The following is a 26,103-nucleotide window of genomic DNA, read 5'->3' as shown; positions in this document are numbered from 1 at the left end:
TAATAAACATTAGTAGGCCATTGTAGATAATCACATCAATGACGTTATAATACTACTGTAAAGCAAAAAATCATATTAATTTTATATATTTTATCAAAAATATAAAATATAGAATATATAACGCAAGTGTATTCAATGAGGATAAATGTGAAGTTTGGAATGTCCGTGGCGGCTGCCACTCTCGATTGCTCGTGTTTCAACATAGACGTGTGATGAAAATTTATCGTTGTTCACATTCAAGCGTGTGTACTGAAAGTGCACGTATATGATACCTTCCGGCTGGCACATTACGGGACGTATTACGGTATTTACCGCGTCGAATGGATGTAGGAGAAATACCCGAACATGTGTGCAGGGTGTTCTTGAATAACAGTGATAAATTTTAGATTAAAGGTATCTTCGACCGATCTGGAATCGATATCGTCTCAACGAGAGTTCATCTAGATTTCTTTTCGCTTCCTTGGGTTCCAACATAAAATTTCCCGGAATGTAGCTAAGCATTAAATTAAGATTTTTATCAAAGCTCACGCAAAACAAATTAAACAAAAACTTAATTCTTTAAAAAATTGCCCATTTTAAGATAGTTTGTAAATTATTTGTATATAATCAATCGTATGTATTTTAAAATTTATTTTATTCATTTACAAAAAAAAATCAATTCGCCACATTTTGTGGTTAAAAATAAAGTTGAATTAAGTTTGTCAATGTTACACAAGAACATTCTGCCTACATATGTTACCTTTGTTTTGAGGGGCAATGCAGTTTAATCCCTTATTTGCCTGATTATCAGTAAAGATAAAAAAATAGTTTCAATTCAAATATAAATCGTTTATAAAAAGGATCTATTTCATTGGATATATCATATAAAGTCTCTTTACAGCATATCTGCTTAGACTCTTTATTAGAAAAAATTATTTTACTTCATATTTTCCCCTTCCATTATCATATTTTTCGAAGTTGGCAAACAGTACGTATTGACTTAGGGATGGGGAAAATTAAAAGTACGTAACGAGGCTCTTAATTGATGAGACTCGGAATCATCAGAATGCAAATGTGGGATTAACCCGCGGAGACACGTGCATCACGCACTGCCGTGGTATATACGGTATATATTCATGAATGTTACATATATATATACATGTACACGAATATTGAAACAGGTATTCCGGTATTATATGCATAATGTAATATACAGTATACATCGCGGTGGATATTAATAAAAACTGCCACGGTCATAACGACGGCAATCATAATGGTAATAAATATAAATTCAATGATAAAAGATAACAATATAATAATGATAACAATAATAATAATAATAACAATAATAACAATAATAATAAAAGGTGTACGTAGCGAGGAAAACGGCAAAAAAGAAGATTTGAGAAGAAATAAATACGTAAGAAAAATAATGAAATTGCCTAAAACTCGGCCAGGGTGGCAGGACGTTCACGGTGAGCTCCTCGTCGGAATCCTGCTGGGACCGTCCGCTCACGGTCCTGGTCACGCCGATCTGGCTTTCCCCGTCGCTCTTGAACCTTTTCGGAAAGAACAGGCCAGCCAAGCAACACGATCAACAGTCACATTCAGCAACAGCCACGGAAGATACAAAAATCGTTCGCGATAACTTCTCTGTACATACATCATTCTCTCTCTCTCTCTCTCTCTCTCTCTCTCTCTCTCTCTCTCTCTCTCTCTCTCTCTCTCTCTCTCATTCCTTACTTTTTTATTTTTCTCTTCTCTTTCTCTCCCTCGCACGTGTCACGCAGGGTGTTGTATGTGCACGCGCATAAAGATGTAACGATGGTAAAACGATCTATTGATAGCGCAACAATCAACTCGAGTTCTTTCAAATCCATCTCAATAAACACGTTTTCACAGTCTTTCGTTAACTGTTACTTTAATAATATATTTAATTGTATATATTTAATTAATTGTTACTTTAATAATATATTTATTTTCGCCTACGAATTAAATTTTTCTTAATTATTTTGCTACATTATTCATATCTGACAATTTAATGCACAAAATTATTTCTAATGAATATGTGTGCGCGCGCGCGAAAAATGTGTCTTTAGAGGCAAAACTAACAATTGCGCTACGTTATAAAGGATCGCATATCGTTGTACGCGTGCACATGCTCTATGTGAGAATATATTGTGAATTAATATGCATAACTTTATGATCTATCATATATCGCGTGGGCAATTACATTCACTTATATATCTAGTCATCATGTGGAAGAAAAAATTTTGAATGCAAAATTGCGCTCTCTCGCATGCTTCGATAAAGTTTTTTCCGATCGTCAAAACAAGTCGAAGCAGACACTTTCCAACAATTTAATCATCAGTGACAACCGGAAGTCGTCAGCTACAAACTAATGCTTGCAATTGTAATTTTCTTAGCAGAAATCCATTCCGTGAAGTTGAATTTTAATAATTAAGAATTGCTTTAAAAATTGTCGAATGTCCTTTTATCTTGCACAACTTCTATTTGTCGATTTCTCAGAATGGATTTCTCGACTGATTCATATTTTTGTTCCAAGGATGAGTAACTGATGACGTTACGTCGAATTTGAGTGCACTCGATCATATTCGGTAACTATAATATAGATACTAAGCAAGTGTTTTCCTACCTCGAGAAGATCTTGCGAACCAGATGATCCTGAGCTTGATCCAACTGCGGCTCATTTTTTCTTCTTTCAGCCAACTCCTTTTCTCGACGGACATCGGCGACTTTTCGAAAGATGAGCTGTGCACAGAATTCAGCTTTATTACTACATATGTACAACATATATTATCCTTATTAAATAATATTTAAGTAAAAGAGATACATAGGGAGAGAAAAACATTTAATATCTATAAATTAAAACTTTTATAGAAAACTACATATATGGGAAACTTTATATATCATTTAATATATTATGTATATGTATATTTTATTATGCATTATATTATATATATATATAGATATGTATCTAAATTTGTTCTATAATAATAAACTTCCTATTTGTTGAATGCTGCTATATATGGATGGGTATTATTACATACATTGGTATATATGTACATACATCACGTTTAATCAGTGATAGGAAAACAAAAGAATAAGCAATCTTCACATGTAAACGATACTTAACAGCCAAGCGTTTTCGCGCCAGTGCGAAGATTGCACAGAAACAGCCGGTGCTGTGTTTCGGCTTTGACGTATTATGAACGCGCGTCATCCTGAATGCACTCTGTGCATAGGCTGGATCATCTCATCTCATCTCCCGTTTGAAAATTGCACGACTCGTGCAACGCGCCAATTCCCTTTGAACGAGACTGTGTTTCATGTTCTTCCTCGCCCTTCCCTTTCTCACAATCTGCAGTCTATTCTACCTTCAGTTTCAGTCTCACTCTGCCTTCGTCCTTCGCCCTTTGTGCAGCTCTCGGCTCTCGTCCTACGTCGCATTATGCGAGGCGCGAATATCTCTCTCTCCCATATATCCCTCAAAATTTCGTCCATTTTTCGTTATGGTTCGCGCGTGGCAAGAACGAAGAATACGCGTGAGAAAAATATTTAAAAAATGCATAAACATTTGCAATATTGTATACGCGCGCGCCGCGCGCCAGTGGGACAGGTAGTGACGCTGTGACGCAATAAATCCCGGCCGACGATAATAAACAGACGGCTGGATTTTCGATTTGACCGATTTTCCTGTCTCGCAGTCTCGCTCTTTGAGTCACGGGCACTCGGAATATTTTAATATTTTTTACCAATGTTTTTATATTGCATCTGAATTTAGAATTTATATGCGATTGCAGTTTTGTCTCATTATTTGCGCTTATTTAAAAAATTCAGAGGTTCCTCTTCCTCTGGAAAAAAAGAGAGAATTTTCTGCCCTCTCTCTCTCTCTCTCTCTCTCTGTTACCGGGATCGATCACTCGAATTTTTACCCTAAGTGATTCGTTATCAGGCCACTGCTTCACAACCCCTTCGCGTTATTGAAATATGACGAGAGACGGCTATCCCGACAAGTCTTAGCGTTTCATCCCTCGTAAACGACGAACGGGGAAAATGCGCAAACGATTAACGAATGATGCATAGATGCGGCATACGCGCGGCGCGCGGCGACGACGACGGCGCGGATGGCGACGGACGGCGAGGTCGGTCGGCGAGATTAGTGGCTTGGTGGCGCAGGCGTAATGACGGAAGTCGATAGGTGGCTGATGAGAGATGAGAGCAGACGAGCAGAGCACGAGAGTCAGACAAGTGCAGAGTGGTGCAGAGAGGTGCGCACCCGTAGCAGCGAGCTGCTCGCTCGCGCGTTGAACATAACCTTCAAATCTTTTGGTGAGCGCGTCCGGTCCGGGTTGCGGGTTGCGGGTCCGAGTCGATCGCGCACGATCGTCGGCGTTGGTCGTTGGTCGTCGTCCGCGCGACGACGTGACGTGACGTGACGTGACGCGTGACGCGTGACGCAACGTCGTGCCACCGACACCTGCCGCGCCTCCGAAAAAGGTGCAGGGTCTGGTCTGGAGTCTTCCTTGCATCCTCGACATACACAAGACGACCGGGTGGAAGAGGTATATGGACTGTCGGGAAAAGCTGCTCGCCCGTACGAAAGGTTCGTAAAGTATATTTAGATATCTTATCGATAACGTAACGTGATGAAGGTTGTATGATTCTTTTTTATGATTCTAATATCAATAATGGTCAAATGTATAGCACGTCCCGTGTAAATGCTAAAAACATGTGCGGGAAAGAAGATAACGCGACTTTTATTATCTTTTCTTCTATGTAATATGACGTTAGCAGTTGTGTCAGTTGTGACTTTAAAAGTAATAGAAACTGCTTTCGAAATATGAACAGGCTGCAGGATAATTGATAATACAATTGTAATAATTGATACTGCAATTGTTTCAGATGGGTCATGGGTCAAGCCGTTCTGCTTCGTCGGCGAACATACTTTCCACGGAGGAATTGACACTAGTGGAGAACCTCTTTAAGTCTATGTCGCGCAGCTCAGGTTCCATCAAACGTGAGGACATATTCAAACATTGGTCGATACATTTGGATGATGCATTATTGCAGTTTGTGGTTCGATTTCTCTGTCACGATCCGGGAAAGAAGGTCTCGGCCATCAACGGGGAGAACTTTGGTCGGCTCTATGTCTTTGCCGTACGCGGTAACCCTGAGGAACGCACCAATTTGATCTTCGATGGTTTCTCGGAGGAAGAGCAAAAATACGAAATACCCACCGTTTCGTTCCTTCAGTATATTCAAGCAACGATTAATTCTTACTTGCGACTACAAAAGAACTCTGGTAATGCGCATTATCTTACTTGGAGTAGCATCGGCTGCACTGTCAACACTAGGCGCATAGGGATGCGTTCTCGCACTCTCTGCGAGGACCTGATAAAGTATGGGGATGTATTGACTGTCGATCAAGTGGAAAGTTGGTTTGTGACAGCCGCCACGTTCAAGAATATTCAATCGCACGTTTTTCAGTACCTCTATCTAGTCTCTCAAAAGAAGGGGAGCGATAAGAATACGGGAGCGCGAATAAACGATCTGAATCTTCTGCCATTGTGCAAGGGTTTGGAAAATATACCGCACTTTCCGAGTATATTAGGCTTAGGAGACGTTCTGTTCCTAAATTTGAGTCTGCCGCACGAGTTACGCGACGAATGGCGATTTCTATTTTCGAGTCAGGTGCACGGCGAATCGTTTTCAACCATGTTAGGAAGGATCGTGATGCAAGGTGCTACGATCATCATCCTTCAAGATATGGACGACCATGTGTTCGGCGGTTTCGCCTCGGACAGTTGGAAGCTAGGACCGAACTTTATAGGAAATCAAACGTCATTCCTATTCAAGCTCGAGCCGGAAATATTGACATTTTCATCGACGAATTACAACAATCACTATCAGTATCTCAATCTCCATCAGCAAATGATGCCTAACGGCCTGCTTATGGGGGGGCAGCTTAATTATCCCGGCCTCTGGTTGGATTGCGAATACGGCACCGGCAAATCGAGCTTGTCGTGCACGACTTTTCAAAATTATATACAGCTTAGCGGTAAGGAAGACTTCAAAATCAAACATTGCGAAGTGTGGGGAGTCGGTCCAGTGCCGGACGCGGAAGAGGACGTGCGCGAAATGAAGTCTGTATTGGATCAAGACCCAACGTCGAAGGTCATGCTAGAATTGTCCGGTCGTAAGTTACACAGTGAGGGACTTCGCGAGGAACAAGAGTAATTGTGATAAATATAGGAATTTTTACGAGAGCTTGAGCAGAGAGAGAGAGAGAGAGAGAGAGAATGCTAGTTGTAAAGATATTTGCAGATATTTAAGATTGATCAATATTGATTTTACACAGAATAAAATCTATATGAATATTGTTATCGATTCTGATAATTGTAATGGGATATATGCGGGTGCGAGAAACGTATTAAAAAACTCATAATTATATAGTAATGTTTACCATATGAAAGAGTCCTCCCTTTTACATGAGTGCATATCTTTAACGTTGAAACGAATTCACGTGATAGCGACGCGAGAAACAATTAAAACGCATTAACAGAAACGAATTGCATTACGAAAATTGTTGTGGAAGTTTGAGTGAAAAAATTATTCCGCTTCTCTGTTTGTATGAATGACCTCCATATACATTTTTTACAGACTTGTGTGGGACTATTTATTTGTAATTATTTATCTAAGTATATTATTAGGACTTTTGTCCCCTTTTATAACGGCCTGATATCTTTCGATTCGCGATTGTTTTTTCGATCATTCGATCATACTTGTGCAATTTTATTATGTCGTGTATACGTGTATCTATGAATTCAGTGCTATGATATTAAAGAATGCCGATTGTTGCGTGGCCTGAATGCCTATTGTCTAGTGCCTGACGAGTCGTTGTAATTGTTAATTTACCGTTCTCTGCGTATGTTGATTATTCATAAACGAATAACCGTGTGCCATACAAATTGCTTTTGTTAACTAAGACTGTATAATCGTCGTGTAAAGAATAAAAGGAAACATGCAAACACACACTCTGATTGTTTGCCAATTATAAAGTCATGGGAAACCATCGCGCTAGTGTAAGATCTATTAAAAGTTCAATAAACGATCAAAATCGATATTTTGTCACGTTTGACTTGACCACGTCCTTTCCATCAATTTACAATACGTTTATAACGTTTGCGAAAGAAATTCCATCTTTTTTTTTAAATTAAATTTTGAAAGACTCACCCGATGACTCAAGTTGTAAGTTAGGATCAGGTTCCTGGCGAAGGAGTTTGCGAAGGCTTGATAAAAGTCCAACACTTCTAACAGCCGATCTCGCTTGATTGTGTGCAAATCGCAGTAAGTGAGCGCCCTAACGTTCGCTGCGCTCTGGCCGATTGTCGGATTCGTCCAAAAGCTGTCGCCGAAAACATCGCCTTTCCCCAGTATCGCCACCACCTCGTCGTCCTGTATGACCTCAAGGCTGCCGGTCACGATAAAGCACAGAGAATCGATGGATTCTCCTGTGTGATACAGTAGATCGCCGGGTGCACTGTGCGACATCGTGAAGTGCATCGCCAAGGCACGCAGACACCCGTCGGACGCTAATCTAAATAGTAAACGCGCATAGCAAATTAAAATGATATGTTTAATTATATATTATATTATACTTATAATTTAATATATTTAATTTTTAAATTAAATCGTTTAAAAAAAGTAGTTTAACAAAGCCTCGATGTATCATAGAATTTACGTTTACCTAAAGGCGGGATGTTCGTTGAAGACCTTCCGGTTAAGATGCACGCAAATGTCGGCCTTCATGTCTTTGGGGCAGTAGTTGAGAACTTTATCTGTATCTAAGCCCTTGGTCATCGCCCACGTGCTAACGACATAATCCATGACACGTTCGCTAAGAGCTTTCGGCACTTCATGGAGCTTCATAAATTCTCTCACGTTGTTCAACATATCGTGATACTTGGCGGTAGCGGACGTCATTTGTTGGATGATTGTGGTGACATGACCGAAGATCGTAGCGTATAATAAGGCTGATTGAGGAAGGGAGAGAAAGAAAGAGAGAAAGAAAAAAATTTATTTATTTTACGCAAAATATTCGCAAGTATTTTTCGTTTAGTTTTATCAAACGCGAACGATCGAGGTATTTTTTCCTTTTTGTACATATCGCCGATTTACGGGTATTTAATTAGATTTAGAATTAATATTGATGTCCGTACCAGCGATGATCATCATACAGATGGTGAAAATTTTCTCGTTGTCGGATTCGGCTGCAACATTCCCAAAGCCCACGGAGGTCATGCAAGTCATTGTAAAGTAAAGAGCAGTGACATACATCGTGCGTCGTGACGGACCAGCTACTAGTTCGGGTGCGGTGCTGGCATTGGTCCACAAGTAGCTATACGGTGACTGGGTAACATTGGCCAACTTCCACAACCACGAGTATTGCACCCCATTGTCCGCATCCGACCTCCCTATCGAATACCTTCAACGCGAGGAGATTTCTTACGAGACTATATCGGACAAGATATTGATACGATATCGAGAGATTACATTTCAATGCGAGGCTGGAGGCACCATGCTATTTCTCTTACGATCGCGCAAAGTTGAACTTAAGCTAGGTTTTTGTTCATACGCTTCATACATTTAAATGGTTCCAAAATTCTCGATTAACTTTAACTTGGATTTTATTCATTTATACTAGATATTATTACGATACTTTGTATCGTTTCTGCATTCGCCTTTTCTCATAATAAATTTAAATTTACTTAAAAAAGTAAATAAAAATATAAACAGCATATGGCGCGTTTACGTTTTATTCGATCAAACTTCTTTTTTTATTGGTACACAACAACGGTTAGTAAAATAAAATACGATATAGTCGACGTTTATAATTTTTAAGGTAATATAATGAAACGGCAGATATATATAATTTGCAAAAAATGAGAGCATATTCTGTGGCACAGTGAAGATCATGGTGATTCTCGTCTCTGTATGTGTATATAATGTTGTGCGGTAATAATTTCGTTAATGCGTTACGCGGTATATCCATCCCGGTCGGAGAGGTGTTACCTTGAATACGTGTGTGTACGCAGGGTAAAATCACCTTAATAAGACGTACCAGATACAGGCCAGCCAGTGAGCAACCAACATGTAGAAACAGAGTAGAAGAATGAGCATCGCGGCGCCGTACTCCAGATAACGATCTAACTTGCGTACGACTCTACCGAGTCGCAGCAGCCGTACCACCTTCAGAGCCGAAAACAGGCTACCTATCCCGTCCTCATCGTGGTCAAAGGCGTTAAATACGTCGTACGGTAAACAGCTTAGTAGATCTATGACGAACCAAGATTTCAAATAGTTCATTCTGATTACCTGAAAATATCAAAGTATCACGTCATGAAAAGACAACTTATTATTAATATAACAGTATGCTTACTATTATATCAACTATTTGTGTGAGCAAATTATTTCATAAAGCTGCAAATTATTTATAATATTTGTGATTGATGACAATTTTAAATACAAGTATAAACATGTTTCATAGATAATTAAATTGCTTGCAAAACAATTTTGATAAAGCTAAAGTTACCTTCGGATCAGATACCACTTCTCCACCAGCACCAACAAACGTTGTGTGAAAATTTAGTACAATGTCGATGAAGAATATCACGTCGACGATACTGTCTACAACTAATAGGGAGACGTCCTCGCTAGTCTTATTCTTAAACGCGACGTTATACGGCACCATTATGGCTGTGTAAAAAGTCAAACACAAAATAATCCAGTCCCAAATTGCCTTAAATGCACAGTAATGTAATAGAATGTGTGGCGGTGTTTTTGGCGCTTCTTGTCTGTATTGTGGCATAACATCGCCGCTCAGGGATATCATCTGAAAGAAAAACGTAATATCGAAATATGTCACAAGAAGCGAATTTTTTCTTGTGCGAAGAGGATAATAACTAATTACTACCAAGTCGTAAAAATGATTCCTTTACACATACGTGTCAAGATTTATACATATATTTATTTAATTCGTTGACTTAAATATTTAGATTTTATATTTCTTCATAAATTTTGTTTTTATACTGAAAGATATATACGCCATAAATCATTATCAAACAGAAGGAATTATTTTCACCGCTTACATATCGATTTCTTATATATCCATCTATCTGATATCTCTTTCTTACGCCAAGTCTGGCTCCATTAGCTTTTCACACTCCAAAGAGCTTTCGGATGTAAATAAGCTTTCTAGGTTGATTTTGAAGAGAAATTCATGCAGATGTGTTCTCAGCTTTCCATTTTCTGACGAAGTCGGCGTATTGAAAATACATTTCTATTTCGTCGATTTATAAATGGGACTTTGTATAAGTTGACTACTACAGTTACCAATGTTACCATTATCCATTATACTGACTGTTTTGAAATGATCCAATAATTTCTGCATGAATTTCTTTAGAAAGCCATAGTAAGAAAAGAGATAAGAGATATAGATATTTTAAAGATAAACATTTGAAAGGTAAATAGAAAAATTATTAATACAAAAATATATAAAGATTTTTAATTTTGATAGGATTATGAAGCATCACGGTGACTCTTACATGACCCAGATGCGATTGTTTGGTGGTAATCGGTACAGGTGTGTCTTTCAAAGCCGGCAAATGAGAGCTGAACTGAGAAACTAGGACCGATCTCGATCTGGTAACTGATCTGGCGAGTTTGGCGAACTTGGAGAGACCGCCTTTGCTGTCGTCCGTTTCGATAGGCTGCTTCAGGGCGGTGATGTCTCGAAATGTCAGCAGGAACAAGACCACGAGGTCTCGTTCGTTTTTTATGGGCGCTATTTGCAACAGCAGCCATAACGGTGTCTCTAGATTGTAAAAAAAGAATAATGCTGACATCACCAACGTATGAAGAGGAAAATGAATAATCTAATATTTAACTTATGTATTCTTTCAAGCACTATTAGTCGCAGGAAGATTACGAATTTCTCATATATCTAACAGAGACTATATTGAATCAGCGATTTAGCTGGTCGTCAATTCAGCTGTTGAAATCTAGAAGAATCTACGCTACGTGTGTCAGAAGGTAGACTCCAATGAGATAGCTGTGCTATATATACAATAATAAAAGTGCAAAAGAGGAAGAAAATAAAATATGAACATTAATCATATTATTGTTTCATAAATTAGACAAGTTTTTAAAGATAAAATAATAAAATCAATACACGATTAATATAACAAGAGAAATATCAAAATTATATATTTTATTTAAATAAAGAAATGAACAAATCAGATACTTTATTGCAAAAAAAAACTCGAAAACTTTTTTTCGATGTAATTCTCCCTCAAATAATACAAATAAACTATAAAAGTTCAAAACATTTGTCTATACATTATTGCGTTGCTTTCTTTATTAATTAGGCATAATGTACTATCTAATAAATTTCCAAGTTGACGCTTAATCCTTGTAACGTGATGATGTTTCGCCAACCCAAGTGACAAGTCGTACTGCGCACTAAATTATTGTAATAGTCATACTTGTCCACAATGTCACATATTCGACATGCAGGATCGAAGCTGTATGCGAGTTCAGGCCAATGGAATCTAATTAGGGATTCGCTTATGCTTATGATATTTAGTAGCGTGAAGCATGCGAGCATGCGAATAAATAATGAGTAATGAGTAATGAGTAAGATTCGATTAAAGTATGAGAAGAAAGGAGTAATATATGGGTTAAGGGTTAAGTAATAAAGACAGGTACATTAATAAAAATATGCCATTACATATGAAAATATGTTTTCAATATCAAAAAATCTAAATGCGAATGAATAGAAAAATTAATCTGGCATAAGATTATTATTATTATTATTATTATCTCTCTCTTGGATATCTTTATGAGCTCATTCTTTGATGAGACACACATTCTTACACAGTCTCGAAAATATCTCATTCTATACTTCGTTTTTTGTTCTTATATCGCAGATTAATTAAAAAAATACAGGAATTCAAACATACAGATGAAATTTTAGGCCCGAGAGAATAATATATAAATGTTCGATAATATTTTACATCTACCTATCTATGTGGATATTTACCAACGACTGGCTTAATTAAGCAACCTTGTAAGCCTGTCGAGCGACATACGACCGCGACGGCGGCATACGAGCTACATATGAGAAGCATCGACAACGTACATCGACAACGGAAATATCGACGACCATGTTTCCGAGAAATAATAAAAAGTGTAAGTCATCGCTGTGAGAGTATAACTATGGCTTCAAATCGGTTCTAAGTGAAGTAAAAAAGATTTCATAATTAATCGAGATAATTGTGACGGAGAAAACTCAGCATCGAAATACTTCTCAACGATAAATCTAGCAATTATTATAATATTTAATAATAATAATAATTTATTAAAGGATACTTTTTATTTAAAATATTCTGTTAAGCGTTATCAATTGAAAAATATTGAGATGATACATTTATCGCAGAATATCAAAATTATCTTGATTACCCCGATATTAAACCTTACACGAATGCCAATCATACGCTTGAATATAAATGGCGTAATTATATAGCAACATGCGTTGTTACTGCAGAGCGTGTTATGCATTATTGCATACGAAACAAATGACAGTATCATAGAATATATATCAGGACATATGAATGGACATATGAGATGAAATTTGCTAATGATGAGAAAGAGAAATAACCGGTTTGTTCAATCGATCGAAATGTTTCGGTCTTATTAATGAATAATATGTGTGATAATTGAATTGAATTGAATTTGTACGATCGTAGAATTTATTGTAAATTCATATACCTAATTTAGAAAAAAATGATAAAAGAGTTACGAATAAGATTTTGTTGTTCGACAATACGTTAATAATAAATAACGATAATAAATCACACACATACACTAATTTCATCTTTAAATTAGAAAATTTTAATATATAGATATAATAATGACAATTCAAATGGATAAGAAGTAAATTAATTTATATTGTGTGCTATACGAATTTTTTTAGTACCGATTTTGAAGTAGGTATCGTTGAAATCAGACAAATTGATTGGAATAGAGATTTTTTTGACAATATATTATATAATATATTATATAATTGTATGTTATAATTGTGTGTTGAGAAGAGAACATAAAATGTGAATAAATATAAAATTTGTCCAAGAAAAGAATTTTCGTTTTCCGTTATATGGCGCATAATTAATTTGTCTTTTATAATATTTAGCACTTATCCCTATGGGCTAATCCTTGCAAATTGATAATTTTCAAGATGACTCTCCTCTTCTTTCTTCTCGGAGAAAAATGAGCGTCATCGCATTTATCTCTGAGTTCCTTCCGACGATAAGGACTGTCGACCGTGGTTTTCCGACAAAAAAGTACTTAGACTCACCAAATGAGCGGGGTAAAAATAATGTTTGCGATCTATTTTTACAACTATCGGCAAATGTTGTTATAACGACTATAGCGAGGTGATACACTTTCTGTTTTAGCTCCGATTACGAAGAGAATGTGGTTATTTTCCATAATGTAAGTATTCTAAAAAGAGAATTTTGGAAAAAAAGACCTAACAATAAAACGGTTGCGAAATACTAACGATAACTCTAAATTTCAAATTATTATCATTTCAGCTCATTTCAGGTCATCTTTCTTATCGGTGCTAATACAAATAAACAGAGTTCAATATAATAGTGCATAGTGGTTTAATTTGTTCTTTCAAAAAAGTTGCCGAATCAGAAATTTAGAATCAAAAATTTAATTAATTTAAATTTTAATGCTAATTTAAGCTTATTATCGATGAGATAAATATATCTGTTGTATATATGGTGTCCTTGGCATAGATTTTAGATTCGTGGGTGACTTACTGATGGCATTTGCGAGCACGCTTTTGCGAATCTGTGTTAGACATACCTCTTGGGCTACCTTTAAACAAAACGATCTTTCGTTATTATGCTTAATACATCGTGAATTAAGGGAGGGCGTTTTCCTTTAATCAAATATTCTTCAAAAGCTTCAAAACGAGATAACACGCGAATATTAGAGCGATATGATGCGACACTATGGCAGAACGACCAGCGAAACGCGAAACTTATCGGTGATGTATGCAAATAGTTACGTTTTGATATTCCATCGAATATTGTGCATGCACATTGATACATCTCGTGCCTCGAGGCGTTTTCGCAAAACGGGAATCGACGGTTTTGCTATTAGTAAGTAATTGATGTTGCAAACATTGTAACTGTAATACATATGCTTTCATAATGTGTTTTATAAATTTACGATCAATATTTTCCTACACAATATATATTCTCACTGCACTTATGATTTTTAAATATATAATAATTAAATTTTTATGATTTAACTTTCGATAAACATTATATCCCATCTATACTGCACAGTGCACACACAACATTTTCACTAGCTTGACAATGCAATGAGACAAGTGCCAAATGTTTGTAGAATACTTATTAAATCGATTGTTTAAAATTAAAACTCTTATTTTTTTATATTTCAAGAGAAAGTAACGCAACTATTTTTTCACATGCTTATATCGCTATATATATATATATATGTATATGAAAAAGCCATAAATTGCGCGTTTCCAGCGTCGCGTCGCGCGTCGGTTACATATCCCAATTAACGCAATGCAAATGCTGTTACGCTGGTAAAACGTCGGTTCCTCTACACTCTACGCTAAGCGACGACGTTTTGTTTTCCATTAAATACATAGATCCGGCTGATTGCCGGGTACCTCTAACGTTTCCGCACCGTGCACAATACATAAAGTGCACGATGGCGCAATAGGAAACTAGATGCCGGCCCGATAAACACGCGTATGCAAATTTCGCGCAATAACTCCCTGGCCGAGATTCCGCAGGTAGTTTTTCTCCTCCTTCTCAACCACCTTTTTGCACGGCTATTCAATTACCCCGCGTGATAAACGCATCAAGAAAAACGTACTCGCCACCGATGAGATTTTGCTGCATCGTGTGAATTTCGCGAAACTTGCATCCCCTTGTAATAATACCACACGAATATAAACCGGAAACGAATAATTTAATCTTCTTGAATCGTCTTATGTTGTAGTAAGAATGGTGAAAAAATTCACTGATTGCGTTTCTTTATTTGAAACCATGCAGGTCCATCGATTTCATCGGCTTACGTAACGCGGTAACGCGAAATAAACAAGTGATTTATATGTTAGATCGAAAAGATGTAAAATTTTGTATCTCCGAACGTTTATTACGATCGTTCTTCCTTTCTGCATATTAAACACTGAGAACGCTACATCGAAAACCATTGACATTCGTAAAAAGCCACGAACATCACATTTAAGCTTTTGCATGCGGAAATTTGTAAGGATAATGACTCACTGGTCTTCTTGTACAACAGGATCTCGAATTGATCGTGAATCTGACCCTCGAGACATTCCTCGATCCTGGCGATCGTTTCCTTGTCCGTTAACTCCCCGTACATGAATCCACAACGACATGACTTTTGCATAACCTGGAAACACAAAAGGAATATATTAATATAAGTATTTGCGATAGCTATATATTGCCACTATACACAGAACGTTGTATATGTATTGTATATAGTAACACACATTGTTACTATAGATAAGCAGTTGTAACATACACATGGACAGATGATAAATGCGCGACACGATTACAGATGGTAAAAAACCAATCAAGCAGCTTTATAATTAGAATCGATCGGCCTTAAATAAGCATTTCGCGCTTGTTTGATCATACTAATAAAGAGTATATCGTGAATTATAATCCAATAGTCTGAATAGTCTAAAATTTCTAAGCGTTCCCACACACAGAAATAGTGTGTGTTTGTGTGTGTTCGGATCTTGTCCACGTAATATTAACGCGCTTTGAGATAGTTTATGTAAAATGCTGAAAAAATTGGTCAACTTTAGTCAACTTTATCAAAAATATAATTACGAGATACGATTATAAACTGAAAATGTCGATAAATTATTTTCACAAGTAGTTATTTTTTCAATCAATAATGTCACTAAATTCATGTGTATTTGTGTGTAAAAGTCATGTAATGTATAATGCAGTACTTTTAATTGCACATTGAACGCTGTAAACAGAAGCCAATGTGAAAAAAGCATTTCTTTAAATAGCGATCTCGTGGATCGATAATGTCGATAAAGGTTGACCTGAAATGTTATCAAATGCCGACGAAAGCGAGAAACAACTTGTGCCATTCGTGCAGGATATCGAGCATTAGTGATATCGTGTTTTTTAACCTCGAAACCAGATTTATTAATCCCGTAGTGTTGACCTTTAAATCCCCCGGTTCACAAACGCAACAGGAACGAAATTCCTGTTCGATCCCGATCAAATCCGTCATTTGCCGTATGGCGCAATTTTTTAATTGGACACGCAATCTTGTGAAAAGAATGGCATTTAGAGAAACAATATCCGCTTATAACAATATATAAAGGAAAAAACTTTTTTTAAAAAAAACCAGAAACCTCTGCGATTTATTCGCGCGCCATCAACTTTATCAATAAATTGACACACACACATTCAAAAGATTATTTTAAACGCTATCGAAATATATTTGCTCGGAACTACCGCTTCAACATTCGTAGCATGCAGATGTGTAATAAAACGGCACGAAATAGCGCATATTTCCTGTATACAACAACGAGTCCATTGTGTTAGCTGCACTTTTCACGCTTTCCATACAATAAAAAAAGATATACTTTACAATATACAAAGATATATTAACGCGATTACGTCTTTGAGGCTGCTGAAGATAATAGGATTAAAAACATAATTTTCCTTAATAATACTGCGTGGCTACGTAAACAGAATTGAAACAGCTAACAAGGGAAAGGTCACAAATGCAGCAGATTTTTATTCAAGTGGCCAAGTAGAATTATTACTTCTTAAAAAGAACCGACAATCACTGTACAAAAAGAGCTTATGATTGTCTAGTTCTCTATAGTTCATCCAACAAATAGTTTTGCATTTAAACGTCTGTCTTTTTTTGTCTTTAATGTAAAATAACAATGTGATGTACATTCGTTGCAAAATACGAACGAGATCGAGAATGCGCGGTATGTACTCTTCGTCGTCAATGTCGTCATCACTTTCGTTCTTTATCCTGCAAAACCTTCGAAAGCATCCCCAATCCGGTTTCCAGTAATGGAGTTTGCAAACCCCAAATCCATGTATCTTCTCAAACAATAGGATTGGAACACTGGGAGTCTTACAGAAACGAGATGGTTACTGCGGCTACTACTACGTCGTCACTTTTGTCGAGACGCTAGAGCCGAGTCACATTCGAATCAAGTAATTCAAGATGTTCAACGTAAGTGTGAGAAACTATTTTTACGTGTTTCTCCTGTCGTTAGTTTACGAGTTCTATTTAACAAGATTCTTCGCATTTTTTATTTATCCTCCGCAGACATTATATTTATACCTGTTTTCCATCGAAAATTCGTTTCATCTTAGATCTTTGTTATTATTGATATAAATATATTTAAGTAAATCCTTTAAAACTGCAAATATGTATAATAATGTGCAATCGAATGTAGACGAACATAAAGAGAATAATCAGTAAGTAAAAGAGAATTAGGACATTATATGATAAATGAATAATAATGACGCTCTATTGTACGCTCGCTGTTTATAGCGCAATTCTAGTTGTTGTTGTTACATACTTCAATTCTAGCTCTATTATTACTAGAGTTATTACATAGTTTATTCAATTTTAACTGTTTATCAATTATTGTTTTGTTTCGCGTAAATTTTGACATTCTCTGCAACAGCAATAATAAATATTCGATAGTACTTCTTAAAATAAACAACAACTTATCAAATTCAGTGAGTAGATTGTGAATGATTAGTTAAATTAGCGATTAGCCTTTAGCTAAAGAGTTCGATATCGGGGTTGGCCAATGTGATACCATCTCTCGACTTCTTGTCTCGCACATACCCTCCCATCTTTTATCCCCGCATGCACGACTATATTAAATCGATACTGATGAATCAACCCTAGTCGCTAAATCCCATTATCCGTTCGTCACTCGCACCACTCTCGTCCTAGAAGGTATGGGATGGCTAAGGATAAGCGAGCCATTCTCATAGTATAGTCAAATGAATATCGAGGGATATTCCGGAATATATGACAACGTTGTAAACATTTATTGGATTTTTATCAAAGAAAACAGATCTAGAGGGATCGACACAAACGTGCAACGACATCAATTCCTATTTGATTCTATAATTCAAGAGAGAAAATATAATGAAATTAATATAAAATATTGTTAATAACAATTCGTTTTCGAATATAATAAATTAATCGAGCTGAGAAACAGTAATACACTTGTTATCGATTATCCGCACATATCCGCTTTCAAAAAATGCATATGCGGTATCACAACAAATATAAACCGGTATAAATAAAATAATGTATTTTTAATATAATTGAAATGTGTAAATTATTATATGGTATTCTTATTTAAATGTTCAAGCTGTTGCAGGAAATCAATGTCCAAATAAATCCATGTTCAGATAAAATTGGCGGCCAATGACCGGGGTGTTTGTGTATCTAATAAATTAATTGAAAATCTGATAAATTAAATAAATTTGTGACGCTTGGCATAACATGTAATTAACTAATTAATTAATTAATTAACCATTAACATAATGTGTAAATTTATGTGTAAAGTACATTTCATGCATTATGTCGGTTGCGTAACTACAATTATACGCAAGTATTATTATCATAGTGATATCAGTAAGGATAAAAAGGTTGGAAAAAGCACAAATCGAATATCAGTATATCAAATAACGTACTCGTACCTCGGCACGATTGTAACCAGAGATCTTGACGAAGCTCTCGTTGCAATAGACGATTGGGAAGTCGACGATCTGGGCGTTTGCTAGTAGAAAACTGCTGTCGGCTGTGAAAGAAGAAAGAACAGAACATTATTCTCCTGAGTATAATAAAACGTGACACGAAAACATGCATTTCTTCTCATCTCGCTTTTTTCTTTGAGTCGGACATTACCTTATTTGTTCGCCCTTTCCTCGTTTCATTTAATCCTTATATATACATTTATCTATCATATCTTTTTTTTTAAATATAAATATATCTATAATTTGCAACCTTTTATATCAATGGGGATATCTTCAACATTAATATTGTGAATATGATTGTGAAATGTTTCATGGTAGAACAGATCTTTCCCTCCGTTCTTTCCGCCCCCCTTCTCTCTCCCTCTCTCTCTCTCTCTGTCTATCTTTTTCTCTTATATATATCTACATTACTTGTGGCTAATGGGTGTCCTTAGTTTTTCAACGTGCGCCAGAGTTTATTTGAAGTTCCTCAATAAATTATAAGCAGGAATTAACAACGGGGATACGGCTCATAATAACGCATTTTCGCGAAAGCAGAACAGAATGAAGAATATAAGGCAAACCTTGTTTTACCGTACTTATCCAATTAGTCGTCGTATTTAATTAGCGTTCAATCAGCGTCGATTTGTTTGCCAATGTCAATTCTCTGTCAAGAAGAAATCTCTTATTTTATCAGATGCCAACAATAAAATCATGATCTATGTGACGATCATAATTAATCATCGTATCGACTTGTAATATAACGACTTATATACAATATAATAGCTTATTGCACTATAGAGTTATCATTAAATAATTATGGCCAACGTTAATAATAACTATATCCATACCATGCAATTGCAATTATTATCGTGATAATAATTTTTATCACAATCAATGTAATGTAAGATAAAGCCCATAAAAGTTTCTTTCGCGGATGATTATTCTCGCCGGTTGCGAGTGATGATGGTTAGATATCTCAATGTCAAATGCTCATTTTAATGCGACATAGATGCGCGAAAACGGTTCATAAAATTTAAGCATTAGGTATGCCCGGGTGCCGTAATATCGCGACACAGGAATTCGAGAGCGTTGCAAGAAGAGTTGTGACGACAACGAGCGAGGACGCGATCGTTATGTTACTGACTCCGGTTACAGAGGCGGGATTCTGTAACTCCTTAACGACAGTTTCGGTATCGTTACGCGGGTATTATATGTATATGATAAAAAAGCTGCGCAACTGTCCGATCGATACCGAAACTGTCGTCAAGGAGTTACAGAATCTCCCGCCACAGGTATTTCTTAAATCTTAAACGAAGACGATCGTCTAACGATCTGGCTATAAAGCACATAGATAGATACTTATTCGCTATAACAATCGTCGCGATGCTACGATAAACGATCGTTAAACAACGAACGTCTTACGTAGCAAAAGCCTTAGGGCCAAAGCATATAACATTGCGTAGCGATATACGACAGTCGTAGTCGTGGACGTAAGTAACGCACAAGCAATGTTATGTGCTTTGGGCTTTGGCCCTTACATTTGAACTTTGCAACGCATGCGTCAGCATAAATCGGAAATTACGCTCGCAAGATAGAGACATAGGCGATCTTTTTTTCCATTCCTTCTAACAAATTATTAATTTGTTATATATTATTAATTGCAAACGAGAACATATTCGAATTATCGAATTATAAATGCCGATGAATTTGATTAATGTACCTACATATAATATTATATGAAGAATTAAGCAACAATTACCTTGCGTGAATCAATCATAAAATATTATTAATTTAATTAATACCATGTGTTATTATAATCCCGCAGAGAGCTCAATCTGTAGAACGATTCAAATCTTCTCGTCAAACATTTAACCGATATTGCTACAACGAAAAGTATCGAAGCATTAACATACATGATTAAAAAAAGGATATTTTTCGGACTGATCGATAATGAACATCGTTTGTCAAGACTCGAAACAGTCTCAAAATTAAGCCAGTTAAGTAACCTTGCTCCTCGATCCGAATTATACTCGCGTCGGCGAGTAATGTCCAGATCAATTAAAGTTTACTTTGGAAAAGTTCTGCAAAATGATAAAAAATATTCGTAATGGAACGAATGCGGTCGTTCCTTTCACAGTGACATTGCGCCACGTAAACGTCGACGCAAGTCATGGACGCAAATCGGGGATGCTTTTAATGGACTTTTCTACTTAGAAGCCAATGAAATGCAACCGACATTTCCTTTTTTCCGTAAAGCCGTATCCTTCGCTTAAACATTGGGTTGAGAAAAAAACAGAATGTGTGTGTGTGTGTGTGTGTGTGTGTGTGTGAGCGCGCACGTGCGTGTAAATAAAAAAATTATGTATTTTTTAAACATATTTTGCACGAGTATACACAAAAAATACACTTATATAATACATCAATATATCAAATACATTGCATATAAAAAATTATTGCTTGAACCTTCAAGAAATTATTTGAGAAATAATCTTGAAAAGATAAAAAGACATATTTGAAAATACACTAAAATCAGATAAGACGACAAATTAAAACGGTTGCGTGTAATTTTGCAATCGATCGATCAGATTGTCGACGTAGTTATAATTGAACTTCACGACGCATGTTACTTTCACGCGATATGATATACGATATACCAGTAGTTCAGCATTTATTAGGTACTTTGCATACGAATGAATTATACGAATTTATTAGGAGCAAAAACTAAGATGTGAAATACGATATCGCTTTTTTCCATTTAGAGTTGTTTTTCCATTTAGAGTGTTTTATTTTTGTGCTAATTCTGTTTGAATTACATCTGGCGATGTGTAAAATTTTTATATCGTATCAAAATATTTTATTTTTGAAAGGAAGAATGAGAGAGAGAGAGAGAGAATAGAAAAATTACGGAATTACGGCGGACGATTTCAAACCAATTAATGCCGCTACGATCCCGGGAGGAAGTTAATTGAGACGAATGATACGACGAAAAGAATTGAAGTTCGCTCTGTGAACCACTTCGGACCAGGCGGATCGATGAAACGCATTAAAAAGATTTAGATTACGGATGGATAGTGGTTCAAAACTCCGACGCCGTCGCGTCGAACAACTTTCGAGCATGAGATAAATTTCAAGACGAAGGGAGAGTTTTCGAAGAATTAAAGAAGTAACGAAGCGACGGCACAAAAGCGCTTCGAAGAGTCTATTGCCTTCAAGCAATGTTCTGCACTGCCCCGACTGACGATTTCCGTTAACTATTACGATGACAAAGGAGAATTTATTCCGTGATTTATTAACCTATTCCCGTGCCGTGCAATATCTCATATAACCAGTTGTTTATACTTTCTAGAAAGAAAAATATATTTAAAAAGAAATAAGTATGTTTAATGTAAAATACTAGAAAAAAATTCTTTAGAAAATTTCATACAAAGTTTAACATATATTTGAACGACAAATATATCATTGTCGTGAGAATCTTAAAAGATTGAATATACGTTAAAAACAAAAAGATTTTTTTATTTTTTTTTAAGTTTTAAAACGGAGAAAAGCAGTTTCGAGAACGCAGTTTACTTCTTTTATACGAAATATTCTAGGCGCTGGTAAGGCATAAATCTTATCCTCGCATAGTTACTTTAACGTAAAAATAATATGTATGTGAATATCCATCCAATACCAACACTTTATGAGCAAATGGCAGAACATGATACCAATCCATTAGTAACGCTGTCCGATAAAAGTATCCGACATAGCTACTAGATTTTCTAGCCTTCTTCTCTCACCGTTACTCGACATGCATAAGATAGAATAGAACGTCTTCCAGAATTTCCTGAGGCAGTCGTACTGAGCAGAGAATTTTTCGTACTACATGTCACTAATCCGTGTTTGTATGAGCCATTAATCTACAACGACTTTCGTTGTAACCTTCTTGTAAATCTGAAAACGAATTTATGGCTTGCGATAACCCATTGCCCTTTTCAATCCTATAGCACATCTCGATAAAGCGCGCGCGTGCGGCACACACACACACACACACACACACACACACACACACACACACACACACACACACACAAATTCTATTCTTTTCAAATAAGATGGCTTACAAAGCTGTTTTATTAGAACCTTTTCGCAAGATTTCTTTTGCACAACATGATGTAAGAAAATATCGTTTATTGAAAAAAATATTATAAAAGGATATTTAAAAACATATTCTATAATATACAAATATTAAAGTTATTAAAGTCAAGTAAGATTTTGCGTGCAAGCTTAGATTTATTTAACATAATTCATTTACCAAAAATGGAAGGGTCATCTGTCATCTGTCTTAGCGTGACTGAAAATATATCATATATATAACAAATTAATAAATAAAATTTAAGGAAAAATATACTATTCGATATTTTCAATCCCAATGTAATTTTTAGAAAAGATATATATATGTATACTTTATTTACATATATATTTACGACAATAACCATATATCGAAATTGGTTAAGAGAAATACTACATGCGCATGGCATTCATGTTACGACGATGTGTCCTGTTACGAGTTACGACGCATATTGGATTCCACGAAAATACATACTTTGCAAGCTTTAAGACGAATCCCGACGAAACCACAGTAATAAGCGCCAAGGCAATCGGGCAACGTTACAAGATCTAAAGTGCGAACAACACTTGCTTCGCTGCATTATTGGAAAAATTGCGTGATTCCTTTGGCTAGCAATCCCGAGTCCATTTGTAGTCTTGTGAAATGTCGCGTTAGGTCAAGATACATAAACAAGTACGACAAATTATGTGCGTGGCACTATCTTGTCCAATTGTCCTCTGGGAAATACATACTATCAGATAGTCGAACTTGTCGTATAGTTTTTCCCAAGTGATTCCTTAGTACTTAACACATGGAAAATTTATTACGTGGAAACATCCAGTATTTCGCAGGAAAAATGTTGAGTTCCATTAGTCACGAAAGCCTGACTTCACGTTTCTAACGTTAATGTACAATAGTAAATAAGATAATCTACTGTGATTTAAACAAACACAAAATACACTAACTTGCCAGAGTAATCTCTTGATGGGTTTACCCTTCTTTTATGATTATGGCCGCTTTCACGTTGTTTGAACTTTGACCTTTGAATTTTGGGGCGCTTTACCCGAAAATAAATCAGATTAATGAGTAAAACTGTCATCTTATGTAAACGTTATTTCACTACGAATAAACGTTAAAATTCCGATTAATGTCGGCAGTACCTATTAGAGAAACGTCACTTAAAATATTAATAATTTATAATGTGCTTCTACATTATTCGAAAAATTTTGAGGAACAAACTTGGAATTATGAGATATTTTATATTAACTTTCTATTCACCTTAACTATATTTTCTTCGAAAAAAAAAAAATGTATTCCATCATATTCCGTATTAACTAAAAATCTGGTAATTAAAAAAAACATGTAATCTAATGAGAATACCATGCATAAAAAATACTTAGAAATTAAGTAACAAAGTCGATTACGCGCGAAAGATTAAATCGTTAAAAAATTATACCGGAAATTACAGTTTATTATAGTAGGTAGCGTTTGATTTGCTTGCGAAACCAATTCGAACATTCTGAAGAAATGAATCGATCGAAGGCACGTAATTTCTTAATTGCAATTAAAGGAGATCACACAAAAGAACCACGTTTATAACGCCCACACAAAATTGCCGCGTGAAAGGCCAGACGGTGTTAACCCTTTTGTCGCTATCACGAAGAAGGGTCACTATTTCATAGTTCTAATGACCGTGTGTCTATCTATATGAGTTAGCTATCGCTTGAAACGCATAAGTGATACGACATTTCAATTCGCGACAATTTCATCGATGTACGTACCACTGAACATCGACGTTTAACATTTGGATGAGATAGTAATGAACATCATGTGCAAATCGAGGTCTACTTATAACTTATTAGTTATTGTGCACTTAAAATTTTTTAATGACAAACGATACCTCGTGACAAATTTCTTTTAAAAAATCTTATAAAATATTACATCTTTGAAAGCTAAACCACGAAACAGAATACAAAGACTTGAAACTAAATGTCACAATATTTTATACGATATCAAATTTATCAGTAACATAATAATTACAATAGCTTTAAAATTTCGTGTAATGGATATAAAATATCAGATTTATAAATTGAGTTAAATTTTATATACAACTATATCTTAAGAAGTGCGTCGTGCGTCAAGCTGATTGCCATATCCTAATCTCGTTTTCCGTCGGGCGGGAAAAATACGCGCGAGTCTTATCAGTCGCTGGTTATTAAGAAAGACGGCATCACGGCAAGCTCTTCAGAAAACGATTACGCACGCGGTGATCGTGTCTGATGGTCGGCGGCAAGTAAGGTCAGGCCGACCTTACTTAATCTTGATTCGCACGCAAGTAACTCTCGCGACTGAAGTTAGATCGGGTCAAGGTGCAGTCAGTATACTTGCATGCGCTTACAGTTGTTCTTAATATACAACAGCTGAGTTTTTGCATTGCGCTGGACAAGCCACCGCCCGTGGCTCTCAAGCACTCAAGTCTTTACGATTCAGTATCACGATGGACTTGACATGGTAGTTCGTGAACACCTCTGAATGAATTGTTCAATATACCTGAAGGACGTTGTTGAGCGAAACAAAATTTTTGTATAATTGAGAAAAATATTTTAACTACAAAATGGAAAGTTTTATTCACAAATAAGAATTCTTGAACCTACAAATAACTCTATACATATACATACTTTCATTCATCTCAGATATCATTGCATACATTTTTTATCCAAAATGCGCTTGTATACGATGTATTGGGAATAAATTCATGTGTGCTTCAGCTGCATCGAAATATATCCGTGAAAGAAATATAAACTTTCTGTTTATATGTACTCTAGTTTTGCAATATAATTTGCGTTATATTACAACAAATTGAAATAACTTAGTCCCTTGCCTTATGATTTAATTTGTGACCGTGCGTGCCATAGTTAGTCACAACGACGCTCGCGTGCGAAGACAAAACACAGATCTGGCAATATAAGTATATATACTTAATCTCCCTTCATTTCATCTAGTAAATGCTAAATAATATAATATCATAAGATAAAACTTTGAATATATATAATGTAATTGGTTTTTTTTATGAACATATGTTCAATCCGTAACACGAGTCTCACTCGACATTATAAA

The 26,103-nt window shown here is 35.9% G+C and overlaps 2 protein-coding genes across 4 annotated transcripts in view; one reads left to right on the top strand and one right to left on the bottom strand.

Moving 5' to 3' along the window:
- Eag (ether a go-go) overlaps positions 1-26,103 on the bottom strand; it is an 85,128-nt gene that overhangs the window by 11,395 nt on the left and 47,630 nt on the right. For 2 of the 3 annotated variants that reach the window (XM_071726603.1, XM_071726602.1), the window contains exons 3-12: positions 18,861-18,961; positions 15,399-15,531; positions 10,608-10,876; positions 9,596-9,895; positions 9,125-9,378; positions 8,223-8,488; positions 7,751-8,036; positions 7,237-7,600; positions 2,636-2,751; positions 1,422-1,538 (exon numbers count right to left, since the gene is read on the bottom strand). In XM_071726603.1, the coding sequence (XP_071582704.1) occupies positions 1,422-1,538; positions 2,636-2,751; positions 7,237-7,600; positions 7,751-8,036; positions 8,223-8,488; positions 9,125-9,378; positions 9,596-9,895; positions 10,608-10,876; positions 15,399-15,531; positions 18,861-18,961 (2,206 nt within the window). The remainder of the gene's footprint in view (positions 1-1,421; positions 1,539-2,635; positions 2,752-7,236; positions 7,601-7,750; positions 8,037-8,222; positions 8,489-9,124; positions 9,379-9,595; positions 9,896-10,607; positions 10,877-15,398; positions 15,532-18,860; positions 18,962-26,103) is intronic. The other variant, XM_071726604.1, reaches the window with a different exon arrangement.
- Positions 4,147-7,124, top strand: LOC139787505 (MTOR-associated protein MEAK7). The gene is made up of 2 exons (XM_071726608.1): positions 4,147-4,606; positions 4,906-7,124. Exon 2 carries the CDS (start codon positions 4,906-4,908, stop codon positions 6,238-6,240), a length of 1,335 nt encoding a protein of 444 aa, XP_071582709.1. The 5' UTR covers positions 4,147-4,606; the 3' UTR covers positions 6,241-7,124.

Source organism: Temnothorax nylanderi, unplaced genomic scaffold, assembly GCF_030848795.1.
Source record: "Temnothorax nylanderi isolate EJ_2023f unplaced genomic scaffold, tnyl_v1.0 TNYL_tig0010_pilon, whole genome shotgun sequence".
Taxonomy (NCBI): Eukaryota; Metazoa; Arthropoda; class Insecta; order Hymenoptera; family Formicidae; genus Temnothorax; species Temnothorax nylanderi.
The sequence above is the reverse complement of the archived record's forward strand: the minus strand, read 5'-3'. Positions and strand labels throughout refer to the sequence as shown.